Source organism: Artibeus jamaicensis, unplaced genomic scaffold (assembly GCF_021234435.1).
Source record: "Artibeus jamaicensis isolate MK-2021 breed Jamaican fruit bat unplaced genomic scaffold, CSHL_Jam_final contig_477, whole genome shotgun sequence".
Lineage (NCBI taxonomy): Eukaryota > Metazoa > Chordata > Mammalia > Chiroptera > Phyllostomidae > Artibeus > Artibeus jamaicensis.
The window spans coordinates 7,526,656-7,544,041 of NW_026521854.1; the positions used below are offsets into that span (position 1 = coordinate 7,526,656).

General features: G+C 52.8%; 1 protein-coding gene across 4 annotated transcripts; it reads right to left on the reverse strand.

Moving 5' to 3' along the window:
* Positions 1-1,771: 1,771 nt before the first annotated feature.
* On the reverse strand, positions 1,772-16,832 carry NIBAN3 (niban apoptosis regulator 3). Of its 4 annotated transcripts, XM_037141991.2 has the most exons (15): positions 16,739-16,832; positions 15,380-15,510; positions 13,721-13,846; positions 12,991-13,105; positions 11,049-11,216; positions 10,332-10,447; positions 10,146-10,250; positions 9,769-9,931; positions 8,855-9,045; positions 7,357-7,515; positions 6,232-6,348; positions 6,041-6,148; positions 5,273-5,384; positions 3,874-3,957; positions 1,772-2,178 (listed from the first exon to the last, which is right to left on the reverse strand). In XM_037141991.2, exons 1-15 carry the CDS (start codon positions 16,791-16,793, stop codon positions 2,138-2,140), a joined length of 1,791 nt encoding a protein of 596 aa, XP_036997886.2. In that variant the 5' UTR covers positions 16,794-16,832; the 3' UTR covers positions 1,772-2,137. The 4 variants fall into 4 exon arrangements, with proteins under 4 accessions (XP_036997886.2, XP_053524095.1, XP_036997885.2 ...); XM_053668120.1 differs by having other exon boundaries at positions 10,146-10,447; positions 11,049-11,114; XM_037141990.2 differs by having other exon boundaries at positions 10,146-10,447.
* Between the last annotated feature and the right edge of the window lie 554 nt (positions 16,833-17,386).

Here is a 17,386-nt window from a genome sequence, read left to right on the forward strand (position 1 = left end):
GATAGTCAGAAGCTGGTTTGGGACCTGAAAGATCTGAGACTCAGTTTCCCTTGCTGCAATGTGAATTTTATCCTCCTTGTGTCCCCAACCTCTCCAGGTTGCCCTCAAGGGTTGTTGAGTATTAAGCGCGTGGTCCCAGACGTCCTCCTCCCGGGCTCACTGTGGGATCCTCAATATGTCCACCCGTACGATGGGGTTATATGGATCCGGGAGAGCTGGCATGAAGAGAAGCCAAGTGATGCTTTAGCGTGCTGAGCATGTGCTCTGGAGACAGGATGGGCTTTTCCATAGAAATGCTACCAAGAGATTGTTTTCCAATACTTGAATGTATTTTCTAATTGATCATGTTGGGGTCATTCCTAAAAATTAAGTTTAAAGAATGATGCTCAGATGTATACTCATTAATGTGTGGATAGCAGGGGGTTAATATTGCTAAGCAAAATTCAGGGCACAAGTCGTGTGTCCTAGCTGTCCGTCAAAGGGTGACAGCAAGATGGGCAATGTGAGCTTGACCAGAAAAGCCCCAAATCTCCCAGCCTGTCTAATTCACCCTCCTTCACTCCGTGCTCTTCCCCTTGTCCATGCCCTTCTTCTAATTACTTTTCCCTCCTTCGCTTCTGTTTTCTGATACCTTTCTACAGTAATTATCTGAACAAATTAAGCTTTTGGCTGAATATTTTAGAAATGCAGCCCAGTCTTTACTGGCTACATGATTGACTCTGAGTGGAGGGAAAGGGATGGACCCAAATTCGGTCACTGTTGATAGTGGGGGCTCTCTGCTTTTGGAGCATGTTTGAAACTGTTCTTAATAAAAAGGGGGGAAAAAGATGCTCTATGGGCCTGGCAACAAAAGATCTTCCACATTAAGCAAGAAAAATAAGTTGACAAGTGTATCCCGTCCTGATACACTGAAAAGAGACTGGAAGGATTTTGAACCCAGGGAAACCAGTGATTTTTTCCCCTAGTGGGCAACGTGACAAGTTCTTGTTGCTGCAATTTTTCCAGAGTAACATCTACATCCTGAGTAAAAAAGAAGCCAGCTGGACAGGACTGTGAAGCATGCATGTGTCTCAGAAGATGGTGGTGGAGGGGACAAGTCAGGAAATGTGAGGAAAACCTTATTCTCTTGGGGGAGGCTCGAAACTCCAGTACAGAATAGGAGGAAACCACCTCCATGGAGTGTGCAGGTCCCCCTCGGAAAGCTGAACTGAGAAGAATATTGGGGAAATCCCTCCGGAACCTGCTCCGGAAGCAGCTGGAAGGCTTGTGATGTGGGGAAACTGCCAACTTCAAGCAGGCAGATGACTTTTCTGGCAAGCAGAGGGAAGTCATTGAAAGTTCTCTCAGCCTGAGAAACTTGATACCAAGTTAAAATTTGGAGCAAGTAAACGAACCCAAAAGGCCAACAGCAAGCTGAGACGAATATCTGTAACATGACACAAAATACAGAGTTATCGAAGATTAATAAGAAAAAGATAGCCCTGGCTGTTGTAGCTCAGTGGATTGAGTGCAGGCCTGTGAACCAAAGCTTCCCAGGTTTGATTCCCAGTCAGGGCATGTGCCTGGGTTGTAGCCCATATCCCCAGTATGGGGTGTGCTAGAGGCAACCACACATTGATGTTTCACTCCCTCTCTTTCTCCTTCCCTTCTCCATCGCCCTAAAAATAAATAAATAAATAAAATCTTAAAGAAAAAGATCAAATCTCCTGAAGAAAAAAGTAAGTAAAACCATGAACAGGCAATTCAACTTAAAAAGAAATGCATAAACATATACATGCCCAATAAGCATTTTTAGATTTATTTTAGTCATCAAAGAAATTCAAAATAAAAAAGTAAAATGTGTGTGCCTATGAAATTGACTTTTCTTCTTTCATGAAAATCCCCAATGTTTGGAAAGGATATGGAGGATATGCACAAATGCTGCTGGTGGGAATATAAAAAGGCACAGCCTTTTGGAAAAGGAATGAGGTGCAGGAGAGGTGGTTATAAAAGCCTTGAGATCATTCACATGACTCAGAAATTCCACCAGTAGACAGTTGTCCACCGGTAACGAGGATGGCTGTAGGCAGGATCAGCTCCTGAATGTTTCTGGAGGCAGCAGTGGACAGAGGGGCTGGACCTCAGTGCAGGTGCCTGGCTACTTGAGGCAAGTCCCTCTCTGAGCCTCAGTTTCCTCATCTGTAAAATGGAAAGTATCATAAGGAGGCTAAAAAATTAGACACATCAAATGCTTGGCACATAATAAATGCTCAGTAAATGGGATACTATCAATAAAAAACTTAATTTATAAGCATCTAGAACATAAGTGAGCCAAAAAGAGGAAGGAGCTTCGAGAGAAGCTAAACACAGCTCCTAAACACATGAAAAAATGCTTATCTTCACCTCCAAGGAGAAGTGCTCATAAAAATGACACCGAGACACCATCTGCCACCCAAAAGGTATGAGAAATTCTCAGTCATCTGACAGCCTGTGCAGCCTGTGGGGAGATGGGCCACCTGCACGTAGGTGAGGGGATCAACCAGGGGGGACCACACTGATGGAGAGAGCTCTGGAGACCACTACTGGGAAGACAAGCACGCATGCTCTCAACCATGAGATTTCACATTGGGGGTTTACCCACAAAGACCTGCACTCACCTGAAAAGTAAGTTTGAGGTCGTACCCTGTGACATTACCTGTTAGAGGGAAAGACTAGAAGCAAAAGCTATCATCACTTGGATTCTGGTTGAATATATTAGGGAGCTCACCTACCAATTCTCACTGCCAGTTGCAAATCAAAAAACATTCTGACACCCAGAAGTCTTTGTACAACCGCTTAATCTTTGTTTATCCCCATGTATGTGTGATACCAGTTTATCTGCAGCAACTGACTGTGGGAAACTGTCCCAGATATGCATTAGTTAGTTATAGCTGCATTAAAAAAATGGCCCCCAAAACAAGCAGCTGAGGTAGCTCAGTGGATTGAGCACAGGCCTGTGAAGTAAAGGGTCACGGGTTCAATACCCAGTCAGGGCATATGTCTGGGTTGCAGGCCAGCTCCCCAGTAGGGGGGACACAATAAGAGGTAACCACACATTGATGTTTCTCTCCCACTCTTTCTCCTTCCCTTCCCCTCGCTCTAAAAATAAATAAAATATATATTTTTTAATTAGCAGCTGAAAACAATGCACGTCTACTATCTCAGAGTTTCTGTGGGTGAAGAACATGGGAGCAATTTAGCTGGGCGGGGCCCGGAGGCCCTCATGGCAGTTCCCAAGGAGCTGTGAGCCACTCTGGAATCCCTGCTCCCATCTTGCAGAGCCCTTGCTCATGGTGAACCCAGGGGTCGGTCCCATCACCACAATCTCTCCTTGCAGAGCTGGGGACTAGTAGCTGCTGAGGGAGGCCCCACTGAGTTTTGGCCACATGAGATGGAACAAAAACTCATGTGCATGTCAGATCCTGGGCCTGCAGGGTCCCTCTCCGTCTCCCACTGCCCTTGTTTACCATGAGCTTGGCCAGACCAGCCACGTCAGGGGACAGGCAGATGCTGTTCCATCCAGGAACCTACACTTTTTAAAAAGATTTTATTCATTTATTTTTAGAGAGAGGGCAAGGGAGGGAGAAACAGAGGGAGAGAAATGCGACGTGTAAGAGAAACATCGATTGGTTGCCTCTCGCACGCCCCCAACCAACAACAGAACCCTCAGCCCAGGCTTGTGCCCTGACTGGGAATCAAAGTGGCAACCTTTTGCTTTGTGGGTAGATGCCCAACCAATGGAGCCACACTGGTCAGGACAGGAACTGACACTTTTAACCATCCCGTACACTCTGTAAAGGCCTCCCTACCCCCAGAAATTCACTGGCACAGCCCAAGAACCTGTGAGGTCCTCACCTGCTTCCACCTGGTTCCATGGGACTTCTGAGCAGCCATTTGGAGCACAGGACACATCACTGGCACCCAGGGCCTTTTTCAATTCTAAAACAACAAATAACCCCTGGACTCACCTGGAGAAGCCTTGACATCAAAGGGCTTCCATGCATTTTCCCACAGAAGCCACAAGAGGGCAAAGGATGGAGGCAATGGCTCAAGCAGGAACCTGAACAAGTGGCTTCTCTGAGCCTCTCTCCTTGCCTGTGCCCAGGGCAGACATCTTCACTGATGCGGATGCTACCAGCTCCACCCCCCAACACTGCAGATGTCACAGATTCATTGATAACCGAACCCCCGGGGACATGGAAAGCCCCTGGAAATGGAGGTGTGACCTGTTTCTGGATTTTTCTTTTCCAATCAGAGAATAGCCTTTTTCCATTTAAAGTGGCTACCCGTAAATGGTGCCACATCCTCACCCTTACTTCCTAGCTCCCAGAGCCCTGCTGCCACCTCTCAAACTGCTCTGGCCATGTCCCTTCTTCCTCTCCGTGTCCTTCGAACACATTCGGGATGCCTCCCCTTTCTCTGCCCCCCACCCCCAGGTTGTGCCCCCTCCCTCGGATTTGGTGACACCCAGGCCAGCAATTCTGACACCTCTGCTCCTGCCTCATCCTCATCCTCATCACTGGGCTCCATCCTCTCGGTGGCTGTTTCTGCTTGGGCCCATCATTTGTCCCCAGGACCATCCCCTCAGCCTCCTCCCTCATTTTTGGTCTAGCCACTGTCACCTTCTGCTCACACGCCCTCCATGACTTCCTGTTGCCCGCCCAAAAAAGTTTAAACTCCTCTGCCTGTCATTCAAGCCCCTGCATGTCCACTTTGGCATCCCCCAGCCTCCTCTCCTGCTGTCTTTTTCCTTCCTGTGTTGGCTGCGTGGACGTGGTGACATTCTCTGAATCTCCATCGCATACTGCTCTGCCTCAAGTTAATGCACACGTGGCAACAGTGACAGACATTGCATCATGAGTGAACAGGCAAAGCAGGAGGGAGGAGAGGTGGTTCCGGAGCCTTTCCCCAAGGCAGGAGATCCTGTGAGGTTTACCCCAAGTCCAAGAATTCCTGGGCCCTCAGTGTCAGCCAGCAGAAACATGGGCAGTGATTATTGAAAGGCTACACGTGAATGTCCATCTGCAGTTTTTGAGTTCTGAGAAGTCCCACACCCCCTGAGAGCCCCGTTCCAATGCCCTCATTCAGGGAGCTTCCATCACTGCACCTCTAGGCTTGTCCACCTCTGTCCCAGTCCGGACCTTCAGTAAACAGGCTAGTGTTCACAGGAAGTGAGGCAATGGGGACCATGGTGGGCTCAGTAGACACAGCCAGGGCTCACCAGGACCCCCTGAGCCATAGGGGGTGGGCTCACCTCTGTCAATCCTCTGCAGCAGGGCCCCCCGAATGACATCCTCATAGATGCCCTCGATGGTCAGGGCAGGGCTGCCCACAGCAAGAACCTCCCCTTCAAACTCAGGCAGCTCCTGGAACGCAGATGGGTGTGGGCTGGGCTGGAGGGGTGGGCAGCTTTGTGGGTGCAGCTCCAGCCCTGACCTGAGGCCAACCCCTGGCCAGTGCCCTTAAGCCCTGTGTGGCCAGGCCCCTGTGACCCCTCGCATCTCTTTCCACCACCTCGCTCACCAACCTCCAGCCACACTGGCCTCCTCGCTGTTCCCCCAACACACCAGGCACAGGCCTTCCTCAAGACCTCTGTACATGCTGTGCCCTCTGCCTGGAATACCCTTCCCCAGGACATGATTCATGCCTTCAGCTCACTGCCTCTCAAGCATCATCTTCCCAGGGAGAGCCTCTGTGACCTTCTGCCACCCCCCACTGCACACACAGGCACACGCAAATGCACATACTCCCCCTGCCTCCTCTCTTATCTGAAAGCTATGTTGCCAGCTAGTATGTGATGCATGTGCCTTCACCCCAGCTCTCAAGTGGCAGTTATTAAGCACTGTCATGGGAAAAGCAGAGAGCATCGTGGGACCCCAGTAGAACCCCAGAGCTCAGGGAACAAAAGTCTCCAATTATCTCAGTGGTTCTGTGAGAAAGCGAGCACTCTGCCCGCTCCGCAGAGAGACATGGATGTTTGGTCATCCTGCAGGACCTGCCTGCAGACCCCCCATTCACTCACTGCTTTGCAGCTTGGCTCCAGCTGGCTCAGCACAAAGGGCAAAAAGATGCAGATCTGCCACCCGCGGATGAACCTCCTCTGCGCTGAGCTACTGTCCGACTGGAACTTCTGCGTGACACACACAGTGGCCAGTCCAGTGGCTATCTGGGCACCCAGGCCCATGTCCAAGCCCTCCCCTTCACGGGCCTCACCTTTAGCACACGCCCCCTGACTTTCTCCAGCTGCTGCGCAGCCTGGATGCAGTCCAGGGCCGTGGTCAGACACTGGTCGGCCAGCTGCAGGAAGGTGGCCACGGCATCAGCCATGAGCTGTGGGAGCAGGAACTGGGATGACTCCTGGGGAATCCACGCTCTGGCCTCATCAGCCTTGTTCCTGCCCAGCTGACACCTTCTCAGCATCCCATCTGTCCCTACCAGCCTCTTCCCCCAACTTCTTGTTTCCTGAAATACTGGTAGCGCCTCCTCCTCTCAGAACCTAAGGATCATCCAGTCAAGTGGGGACCTATGTGCAAACTGGTAGAAAGCATCCTCCCCTCTGGAGGAGGATGCCAGGGTGCCAGCCTGGGGGGCAGAGAGCTGGCCAGAGTTCAGCCTCCTGCCCCTTTCACTTGCCACATCTGTGAGCAGGTCCCAACTCCTTGGCCTTCAAAACACACCTGCTTCTCTCCACCAATAGCACCCAGCTAGTTCAGGCCTCCTCCACTCCTGACCCTGACAGCCCCTGCTCCCCACGGCAGGAGGGGCTTCCTAACCTTGAATTTGGTCACAACCCTCCCCAGCTTACACACCTACCATGGCTTCCCATGGCCCTTTTGACAGAGCCCAGCCTTTTAAGCCCATACTGAGGGCTCTGACCCATATGCCCACCCACCTCACTGGCACATTTCCCACCTTTCTGCTCTCCTTTGAAACTTACAGCCCAATGTCTCTAAACTGCTTTATTTTCCCCAAAGGCAGACAAGCTTTCTCACTTCCCAGCATGTATACACACTGTTCCCTCTGGCCAGGATGTGCCCCAACTGCCATTTGTCCCACTGCTGCCCCAGCTTGGAAGCCCTCTTTTCCTGAAAGTCCCCCAGCCCGTGAGGGGAATCAGGAGTGTCCTCAGGGCTCCCACAGCACCTTGTGCATCCCCATCACAGCTCTTCCCCCCACATGTGGTTGCTGCCTGGTCATGGGCTCATGTCCACATGACACTGGGAGCCAAGCGAGAGAAGGCCAGGTCTGTCTCGGTCACCATGATCTCCAGAGGATGCACCTGACACCTGCTCAGTGAAGGCTGCTGCCCTTGCCTCCCCACCTCCCCCTCCCCCACACCTGCTGTGAGAGATCCTGGGCCCCAAACACCAGACTTCGTACTCCAGAGAAGCCAAATGCTGCCACCAGCTGCCCCAGGTGGCCCCGGCTCTGCTCAGCCTCATGGTAGCAGATCCGCATCAGCTCTGGATCCCACGGCATCTCACCGAATGAGTAAACCTGTGCTCCAATGGCAGTCAGATGAGAAAAACACCACCAACTGATGGAAAAACAGGGTCTAAGACCTCACAGCCAACTCATCAAAGGAAAAACACAAATGGAAACACACCTTACTTTGGTTATTACTACAAAAATGCGCAATAAAACTAACAGTGAGGTATGGAGTGATAGACATAAAGTGGTAAAACCTGGAAAAATGATAATATGCAGTACTGGCATGACTGAGGGGAAATGAGCATACTCAGCTCTTGTGAGACTTACCCCAACCACCTGACAGCTTCTCTGTGTTAGACCCTAGGCCTGCATAAATAGAGTAATCTAATACCATCTGTGCCTTTAAGGAGCTCACAGAAAAGTTGGGGGAGATAGAGAATCAACCACAATGGTGTATCAATGCCTTCATGAAGAGAGAAGTGCAGGCAGCTGCAAGGACAGAGAGAGGCCAAGGAAAGTTCCTGGAAGAGGTGGTTATGAAATAGATGCTTTCCTGGCTGGTGTGGATCAGTGGACTGAGCATGGGCCTGCGAACCAAAGGGTCGCCGGTTTGGTTCCCAGTCAGGGCACTTGTCTGGGTTTCAGGCCAGGTCCCCGGTAGGGGGCATATGAGAGGCAACTACATAATAATGTTTCTCTCCCTCCCTTTATCCCTCCCTCCCCCCCTCTAAAAATAAACACAATCTTAAAAAAAAAGAAATAGAGGCTTAACAAGTTGAAGGTTTCTTGTTGTATAGTAGAGGTCATTTAATACCAGAAGGACTGAGCCACCTGCATAAAACAGAATTATCTGGGGACAGGGTGGGCTCCGGCTAAACAAATGAATGTCGGGAGTAAGAATTTGGGGGTAAGGTGGCTCCAGACTGATATTATAAAATGCTACTCTTGTCATCTTACTCCTTCCCTGCGATTTAAACTGCACACCACCCCCACACCCCAGCCAAGTAGCTCAGTTGCTTGGAGCGTTATCCCAAATCACCAGGGTTGCAGCTCCAAGCCCCTGTCGGGTACATGCAGCGGTTGGCCAATGACTGCATGGATAAGTGGAGCACCAAAAGTTGATGTTCTTTCCTCTCTCTCCCCGCTTCTCTCCTTCCTTCCCTTCATTCCCCTCTCTCTCTCTCTCATTGGTAATTTTTTAAATTTTTAATTTAAAAAAAAAACCCTGGGCCCTAATGACCATATATCATGGCAGTCCATAATAAATAAAATGCATCCTAGAAAAAAAGTTGTTACGAAGTTTTTCAAAAGAGAAAGTTGTCAAAAAACAAATGCAAGGTTCATTCACGCAACTCTTCTATGAAGTTACACTCCGCCCAAAATAACCCTCACCCCTAGAGCTCACCTCCTTCCGCAGCCGGGTGCTGGAGGGGCTCCCACGCAGGTGGCGAGACAGGCGGTCCATGCCCTGGACTAGGAGTGTCTGCACCGCCGCGAGCGCTGCTTCCACGGTGTTGAGCAGAGTCTGCGTGAGTCGGGGCAGCTGCGCATCCACGTTTCTGCGCAGGCACGACTCCAGGGGGCCCTGGACCTCGGCTTCGAGTGGAAAACACTGGCCTGGGTCTCCTTCGCAAGGTACTCCGCAAATGGAGTCATGTGGAGACCCTTGGCTCAGCAGAGTGAAGTGGATGGGAACGCAGACTCCGAACATCCTCTCTACCCCATTTCACTGATGAACAGGCTACGAGTGCGGTGGGGTCTGCTCAGAGGCGCATGCCGGAAAGGCAGAGTCCGGATTCCAGCTGCGTTCTCTTTGTAACTGAGTGGAGTGGGAGCCACCTCCACCGTCTGACTGAACAACCGGGGTCAGACGGCTAGTGTCAACTGACCTGCTAGTGTCTCCTGACATAACTAAACTGCTAGTGTCTCCCGTACTCTCGCGACAGGGTCTCACCCACTCCATCCCGGGCCTGACCCCTTTTTCACAGTCCAAAGTGGCCCTCTTTCCTGACCCCGCCCCATCAAGTCAACCTAAAGGCCACGCCCATGCCTCACTTTGTCCCTGCCCCCCATGCAACGCCCTTTCATCCTCCGGTCTGGCCCCTGCCAGTCTTCTGGTCCTATATTCTAGGCCCCACCCCTTACTACCACCCAGCTCCTCGTCTTTCTCACAGGCCCCAACCAGGTCCCACAGTGCCCAGGACCCGCCCCTTACACCAGCCTTTTCCCCGTTCTTCATTCTTCCCCTAGGCTATGTGCCTCACGTAGATCAACCCCATCTAGGCCACGCCTCTCCCGGCCCTGCCCCTGGAGCCTCACTCAGTAGCTTAGCTGATACTTGCTCTCGCAGACTCAGAAGGTGGTCCACGTCCAGGCGGATAGTCCTATCCAAGGCCGCGAGCAGTTCGTCTTTCTCGGGCTGGAAAGAGCGGAGCCCTGCAGAGGCCCCGGCCAGGACGGCGGCGTGAACTGCATCCAAGAGCTGCCCAGATTAGCCCAGGGGATCCCATGGGCCGGGAGCGCAAGAGACAAATGTGGCGGGGTGGAGGGACGGGTAGAGACAGATATGCAGAAAGATGTGGAAAGAGTTTAGATAACGGTTGGCGGGAAAAACAAAGCTGGGTGCCCGGATCGGGCCCCCAACCTCTCCACGGACCCCGTGTGTCCCTGCTCCACCTCCGCGATCCCGCCCGTACCTCTGTCCAGGCCCAGGCCCTAGCTCGGCCGGTCCCCCGCAAGCCCGTCTGGATCTGGGCTTGCAGTACCGGCAGCAACTCCTGCATCAGCACCGCGGTCAGCACCTGCAGAAGAGGGGACCCTGGGCTCCGCTGAGGGCCTAGAGAGTTTCTGGGGGTCCCGGTGCGGGCTTGCACGTCACTGACCTCAGCATCTGAGCCCAGTGTCGTGTCGTCGTGGCCAAAGTGGCCTTTGTGCTGCCGGTAGAGCCGTATGGCGTCCAGGAAGGCGTGGGCGGCGGGGGCCTGGCTTCGCTGCAGGACTGGGGTAAGGGTGGGGAGGGGGCTCCTCAGTGCCTGCCCGCCGCTCCCCTGCTGTCACATCTGCCCAGCTCCCCAGCTCCTCAAGAGGAAGGAAGCCTTCCACCTCCTTGCCAGGTCCCAAAAACCCAGGTATCACCCACCTCCAGACCTTTGCACAAGAAGTGGCCTCTGCAGGGATAACGCTCCCTCAAGACAGTCATCAGCCCATAAGGAGCCTTTATACCGTGTAGGAAAAGGCCTCTCCTGCGGGCAGCCGCAGATCGGGCTGCACTGCAGACCCCACTGCCTCTCCATTTACGTATGTTCAGTCAACAGCCTATACCCAGTTGTATGAGTTGGTTCTGCTCCCCTTTATCACCTGTTTAGCCTCTCATCTTTTTCAGACCCCAGCTTTGACATTAGCCTTCCCTGATCCCTCAGGGGACGCTCCCACAAGACTGTGTCCCCATCACAGCCCTATCCCATCTGTCTCCCCCCACCCCACACCCTGTTTTATAGATAAGAAAACCGATTTAGAGTGGGTCCCACAGACCGCGGGGGCAGAGCCGTCTGACGCCGGACTCCAAGTGCCACCTCTGCCTGACCTTCCCTGGGACCCACCTGTGCCACGAAGCCGGATGCCACCCTGCAGGGCTAGCCTCCACACACGCTGCGTCTCCCCTGTGGCTGCAGAGAAACAGAGATGCCTTCGGAAGGGGTGCTGCAGGAACAGGGGAAAGTTCACAGGCATTTCCAGGAGGGGGTCAGGCTCTTCCTGTGTTCGGTCTCCTGAAAGCAGACAGGAAGTCTTCATTCATTCATTTGCTCTACAATTATTCATTCACTAGGAGAAAACCATGAAATACTTAGAGGAAACCCTGGCACAGGCAGTTGCTCAATATGCATGATCCATGCTATTATAACTACAGTATAATAAGACAGTATCCTTATTCCTGCTCCTTCTCAGAGGAAGATGTGCTTGGGGCAGACATGAGCAATCCATCCCAGCACTGCTTCCCAGCCTCTGCATCCTTCTCAACACAGTGGCCTAGGCAGCTACCAGCAACCTGTCCTAGTTGGCGTGTGATCTGGCCCCTGCTTCCCGTGGAGTGCTGGAGCCAGCCATGCCCAGGTTCGAACTTGGCCAAACCATTTTCTATGTGTGGGGCACAGTTTTCATCTCTCTGATCCTATAAAATGGGGTCAAAAGTAGGTTCAAAAGTGCTATCAATGACCTAGAACAGTTGGGTGGACACAATGAATGAGTTTAGTTTTGGTTAATATATTTTGGGTTTCCTATATCCATAGTGTTTTGTTCTGCATTCTAGAGCAATACACACAGACTGTGGTAAAAATACAAAAATCCAGGAGGTAGAATTTCCTGGTCATCCCAGCCCTTCAACTGCAGGCCCCAGGGATAATAATAGCTGTTAACAGTTTGGGGAACATTACTCTGGATTTTAAAATCTGCACAAAGGTTCATGGAGTTCACTGTTGTGACAAGATGGAGTTTTCTGGTCTTTAAGTGGCCTTTTTGATCCCGCACACATGTGGGGCACCTCCAGCAGCGGCACAGCTTTTTTTCCTAAGGGTCTGGCCATATTATTTAATCAACCCCAAACAACAGTATGTGGGTGGATTCCAATGTTGGCAACATCCTCATCATTTCTGTAGACTGTCCCCGTTGATGCGTGCGCATTATTTGGTGGCAAGATAGCTCCTCAGTGAAGCAAAGGGTACAGTTCTGGCTCTGACCCTTACTAACTGTATGACAGTCCTCAGCCACCCTGTGCACATCTGTGGAATTAGGTAGCAAGAGATGGGGCTGCCTGCTGGGCAGGCTCAGTGTGATGACACAGGCCCTCACCAGACGCATCCAGCGCAGTCATGCTGCTCCTTTCCCTGTTCCTGCACAGTGTATCGTGGGAGGGAGGAAGAAGAGAGAGAGGACAGGGAGGGAGAGGGGAAGGGACAATGGAGGAAGGGAGAAGGAAGAGGGAGGAGAGAAGGAGAAGAGGTAATGGAAGGAGGGAGGGAGTAAGGGAGGGAGGGAGGGAGGGAGGAAAGAAGTTAAAGAGAAAGAAAGAGAAGGAGTGGGGGAGGAGAAGAGAATATGGGGGAAGGGAGGGAGGGAGAGCCCTGCCGGAAACGCTGGACCGGACCACACACCCGGCCCCAGGTCTGTGAGATGTCCCCACCACCGCACCCACCTCCCCACAGGCTTGCCAACACCCAGTTTTCTTTTTAGCCTTTGCTACTCTGATTCTGGTCCAGTGACCTACCTCTCTCAGTCTGATGAGAGAGGGTGTTTCTCTTTCTCGAGCTGGGATGCTTACCCAGAAACAACGCTGGCCCCCAAGGGACACTTGGCAATGTCTAGGGGCATATTCAGTTGTCACACTTGGGGTGGGGGCTGCTATTGGCATCTAGTGCGTGGAGACCAGGGATGCGGCTCCACACCCTGCCGTGCCCAGGGCGGCCCCCACTGCAGAGAATGATGGGGCCCCAGTGTCAACAGCACTGAAGTAGAGAAACCTGCTCTCGTGGTCCCCAGGAGCCTTACCTGGGGAATCTGGGCAGAGAGTGTCCAACAGGTGGAGATATTCACGCTGGGAAGTCAGGACTGTGTACCCTGTCAGGGCCGCGGAGCCCAGAGGACGGCCCCCATTTTCATACTCCTATAAAAGGTGTCCACAGAACTGCTTTGAGGCAGGTCTAAACTGTGGCTTTCATGTCTCAGCATAGGATCAGGGGGAGGCTTGTGGTTAGCTGGGGAAATCCTCCCCCTCTCCTCCCTGCTTCCACCCCTCTCCGCCCCCCCCCCTTCTTTTCCCCTCCTCCACAGCAGAGGACCCAGCCTCTGCGATGGGCTGGGCCAGTCCCAAGTGCTGAAGCGGAGGATTATCTGTCTCATCCAATCAGTACAGCCTTTGCCTCGTAGACCATCATCGCTCATTTCACAGAGGTGGATACTGCCTCCCAGGGCAATGAGTGACCTGAGCGAATTCCCCAGCCAGAAGGCAGGACATTGGCATGACATGCAAAGACCTAACATGGTTTCAACCTTGGCTCTGCCAGTGACCATGAGTAAGCCCCTGCCCCTGTCCTGGGCCTCAGTCTACCCACTTGGCACAACAGGAAATGGTCACTTACACCAGACCAAGCACACAGGGTCCCTTGATTCAGGAGAGATGATTGAAAATAGGAGGGGCAGCTATGCTGGTATCTGGGCCCCAAACCCACGCTGGGGAGGGCAGGATGGAGAATCTGAAGGCCAAGGGACACAGGCTCACCTCCCTGTGGCTGAACCACTCCAGGCGGCCATCCCCACGCAGGACACAGAAGATTGGCTGCCACTGGGGCGGGTGGCCCTGTAGCTGGATCAGGGGCCCTCGGTGCTCACGGACTCGGGGCAGCTTCTGTAGAAGAAGGAACCCTCAGATGTCAGGACCACTGGCCAGTGTCCAGACCACGTGGACAGTTCCCACTGGGTCCCAGGTGCCACTAAGTACAGGGCACATGATGCTCGATGAATGGTTCATGCATCAATTAACTGCAATTGTGATGTTTTGATTCTTCGGCAGGGTGGTGGGAACTCCGGGCGGCTGTTGGTTAATGATTCTCCCTTACCTTTTCCCAGCTGAGAATTATCATAAAAATATTGTTATATGCTATTATTAAAATTATGTATAAAGTAAGTATATAAAATGCTCACACGAAGCAAGGGGAAGTCCCTCCAGGCTGCTTGAAACCCAACATCAGCTGCGCCCCGGCCCAGGTGGCTGGTGCCAGCAGGTGGCATAAGAGGCAGGTGGTGGTGACACGGGGGCCCATGATGCCCCATGAGAGGCAGGGAGGGCTCTGGGTGGGAGGGGCTCTGTGTCCACAGTGCCATCCGAGAGACGTGGGAAGGCTCAGAGCCCTGATGGGGCGGGGGATCCAGTGTCAGTAAGGAGTACGAGCCCCGACTTCGAATCATGCCTCTGCCTCTTGCTGGCAGTGTGACATCGGACAGGTCACTTTTTCTTTCTGCGCCACAGTTTCCTTGCTGGTCAAAGACCCATCTCCAGGGCTTGTGAGGACTGAGTCGTGCTGAGCATATGGAAGCCCTGGGGCCACTGCCAGCTCAGCAGACATGCGGAGCTGGGACCAGGGAGCTCCAGGCTCCTTGGTTCCATCCATAAACTATTCCTGCACCCCTACTATGTGTAGACACCCTGTGGGCATCAGGTGTGGGGGTGCAGGGAAGAGGAGACAAAGCCCGGTCCCTGCCCTTGCTGACCAGACCTGTGGAGGTGACTAATGTATGACCTGGGGCTTTGCTGGAGAAGCAGTAGGATTGGGGTCTCAGAGAAGGTTCCTGACTCAGGTAGGGGCAACGGCAATCCAGGAAGGCTTCTTGAAAGATGTGGCAGCTGAAGTACAAGGAGGAATGGAAAGAGGTAACTGCAGGTGCGAAACCATGGGTGTCCAGCAGCCATGCTGGGTCCTCGAGTGTGGCACTCACACAGGGCAAGCTTTCTCCAACCTCAGGCCTTGTGCACCAGCTGAGCCCTCTGCCTAGAACGCCCTTCCCATTCCGGTCTCCAGATCTGGCTCCTTCTCATCCTTTACATCTCAGCTCAGAGGGGCCTCCTGCACCTCGGCTCCCCACCCCCAACAGCGGCCTTGCTCTTCTGAGCGTCTGTCAGAAGTTAGCCTGTGTCATGATACGTTAGCTTGTTTGGGGTCATTTTCCCCTGTGAGCCCTCCAGGGCAGTGGGGTCTGTCTCAGTCTCTGCTCTGTCCCCGGGATTGGTCCCAGGATGTGCCAGTGAGTATTATAATCACCCCAGGTTGTGGCACCAGCAAGGACAAAGGCATGAGGAGGGTCACTCCCCCCCAACAGTGAACCGACAGCGTCCGCAGCCTCACTCACTCGGCAGCTCCCCACCCCTGTCCGTGGCACCCACTTTGCTGTGCAGCAGTTGGCATTGAGCCAGCTCCTGGGGCACCAGCTCCCGGGAAATCTGCCGCAGGACTGAGGCTGCCAGCTGCACGCGGTACTGGGGCAGGAAGTTCTTCATCAGGGCATCCACCTGGCCTGCGGGGACAAGGGCACAGTGAGGTGGTTGAATCAGGCCACCTGCCAAAGGAAGGCAGAACTGGGTGGAAGTAACTGGTGGGCTTCTACCCTCACCCTAAACCCCAAAGCTACCCCACAAGACATGCTCCAAATTTCATTCACCCCTAATCCTCTGCTCCCAGTTTCCATCCACATGGGTGGGGTGGGTGTTAAGAGACTCCGGCTTAATTGATAACTGATGCATGACAAACTTCAATTATACAAAGCATAGAATTTAATGAACTTTCACACCTGTCCACACTCAGAAACCTCTGCCATGATCAAGATAATGAACAGTTTCATTGCACCTGAAAGTGTTTCCACACTCTTACCTAGGGAAATTTTCAAAATCTTTTAAAAACCTTATCCTAGTACACGGGAACTTTCTGGGGTGACAGAAGTATTCTGTATCCTGATCTAAGAGGTGATGGCACAACTGTTAAGGTTCTTCAAGCTGTTCTCCTAAGATGTACTCTCTCGACTCTATGTAAAACATACAGTCCATTTTGCTGCCTGGAATTTGGACTCAATGACTGGAGCTTCAGCAGCATTTCTGTAGCACAGAAGCCACACATTGTAGAAACCTGATATGGAATAAGTTGGGTTGTCTGGCTTTTATGGGCCTGCCTGCCACTGTACCTCTTCATAGGAAAGAGAAATAAATCTTTGCCTTAAGCCACTACAGAAACAAAAACCTGACATTTGTGAAATTGCCTTTTGAATCCATTTGTGTAATGGTAACTTGACCTTCTTTTCTGATCTATATCATGAGCTCATCGTATTCCCAGTGCCCAGAACCCAGTAAATACTCAACCATGTGGAGGATGAAGGGCGCTGATCATTCACTGTCTCAAATCAGAACTTCTGCTCAGTGCCCAAGGTCCACCCAGAGGGACCTACTGGTCCCTACTTCTTGGGAGAATCACCCCCCAAGGTCTGGCTAGGCACCTCCCACCTTGCCCATGTCCCGCAAAACCCATGCCCTGAGGTGGGTTACCAGATTGACCAAATGAAAGTACATGAAACCAGTTAAATTTGAATTTCAGGTAAATAAGGAATTACTTTTTAGCATAATAATGCCCTCATGAAAAGTTTGGGACATACTTACATTAAAAAAATTATCTGGAATTCACATTAACAGGGCATTCTAGGTACCTGACAACCCCGACCCCCTCCCCCGACCCCGACCTTCCCCACACCTGCTCACCCTTCAGGTGCTGCTGCTGCCGCTTGTCCAGGGGGCTCGAAGGCCGCCCCCCCATCCTGCTGCAGAGTCCCGGGATCCCCTAGAGCGAAATGGACACCCCAAGGCTCCACGGGTTCCTCTGCTCAGAGGCTCTCAGGGAGCAGGGTGGCCTGTGAGGAACCTGGATGTTATAGGGACAAATGCCAGGGGCCAGACGCCAGAGCTTGGTCCCCCCATGCGTGTGTTGGAGGGAATGAGGAGGCCCGCCCCCTGCCCTGCCCCACCCTGCACCTGCGTCCTCCCAACTCCCCCGAGACCAAGGCTGCTGGTTTCTGTAGGGGCCGCTGGGGCAGCCCCAAGACTGGGTGCAGGGGTGGGAGACAAAAATCCTAGCTGGCTTTGGAGAAGGGATGCAGGGCAGCTACCTAGCAGGACTGGGCAACCAGTTGACGGTGTGGGTGGCAAGGAAGAGAGGCTGGGCAGAGATAGGGCATCTACCCCACCTCTGGTGCCCACCCCCATCCCCACTGTGGCCCCATGCTGGGCAATGCTCGGGGAATTCAGCCCTGGTGCACCCCTCAGGAGTCACCAGGCTGGGGAGACAGAGGTAGATAGACACCCCCAGTCCCCGGGGTCACTGATGGGGCTGGGAGAGCAAGTGCTGGGGTT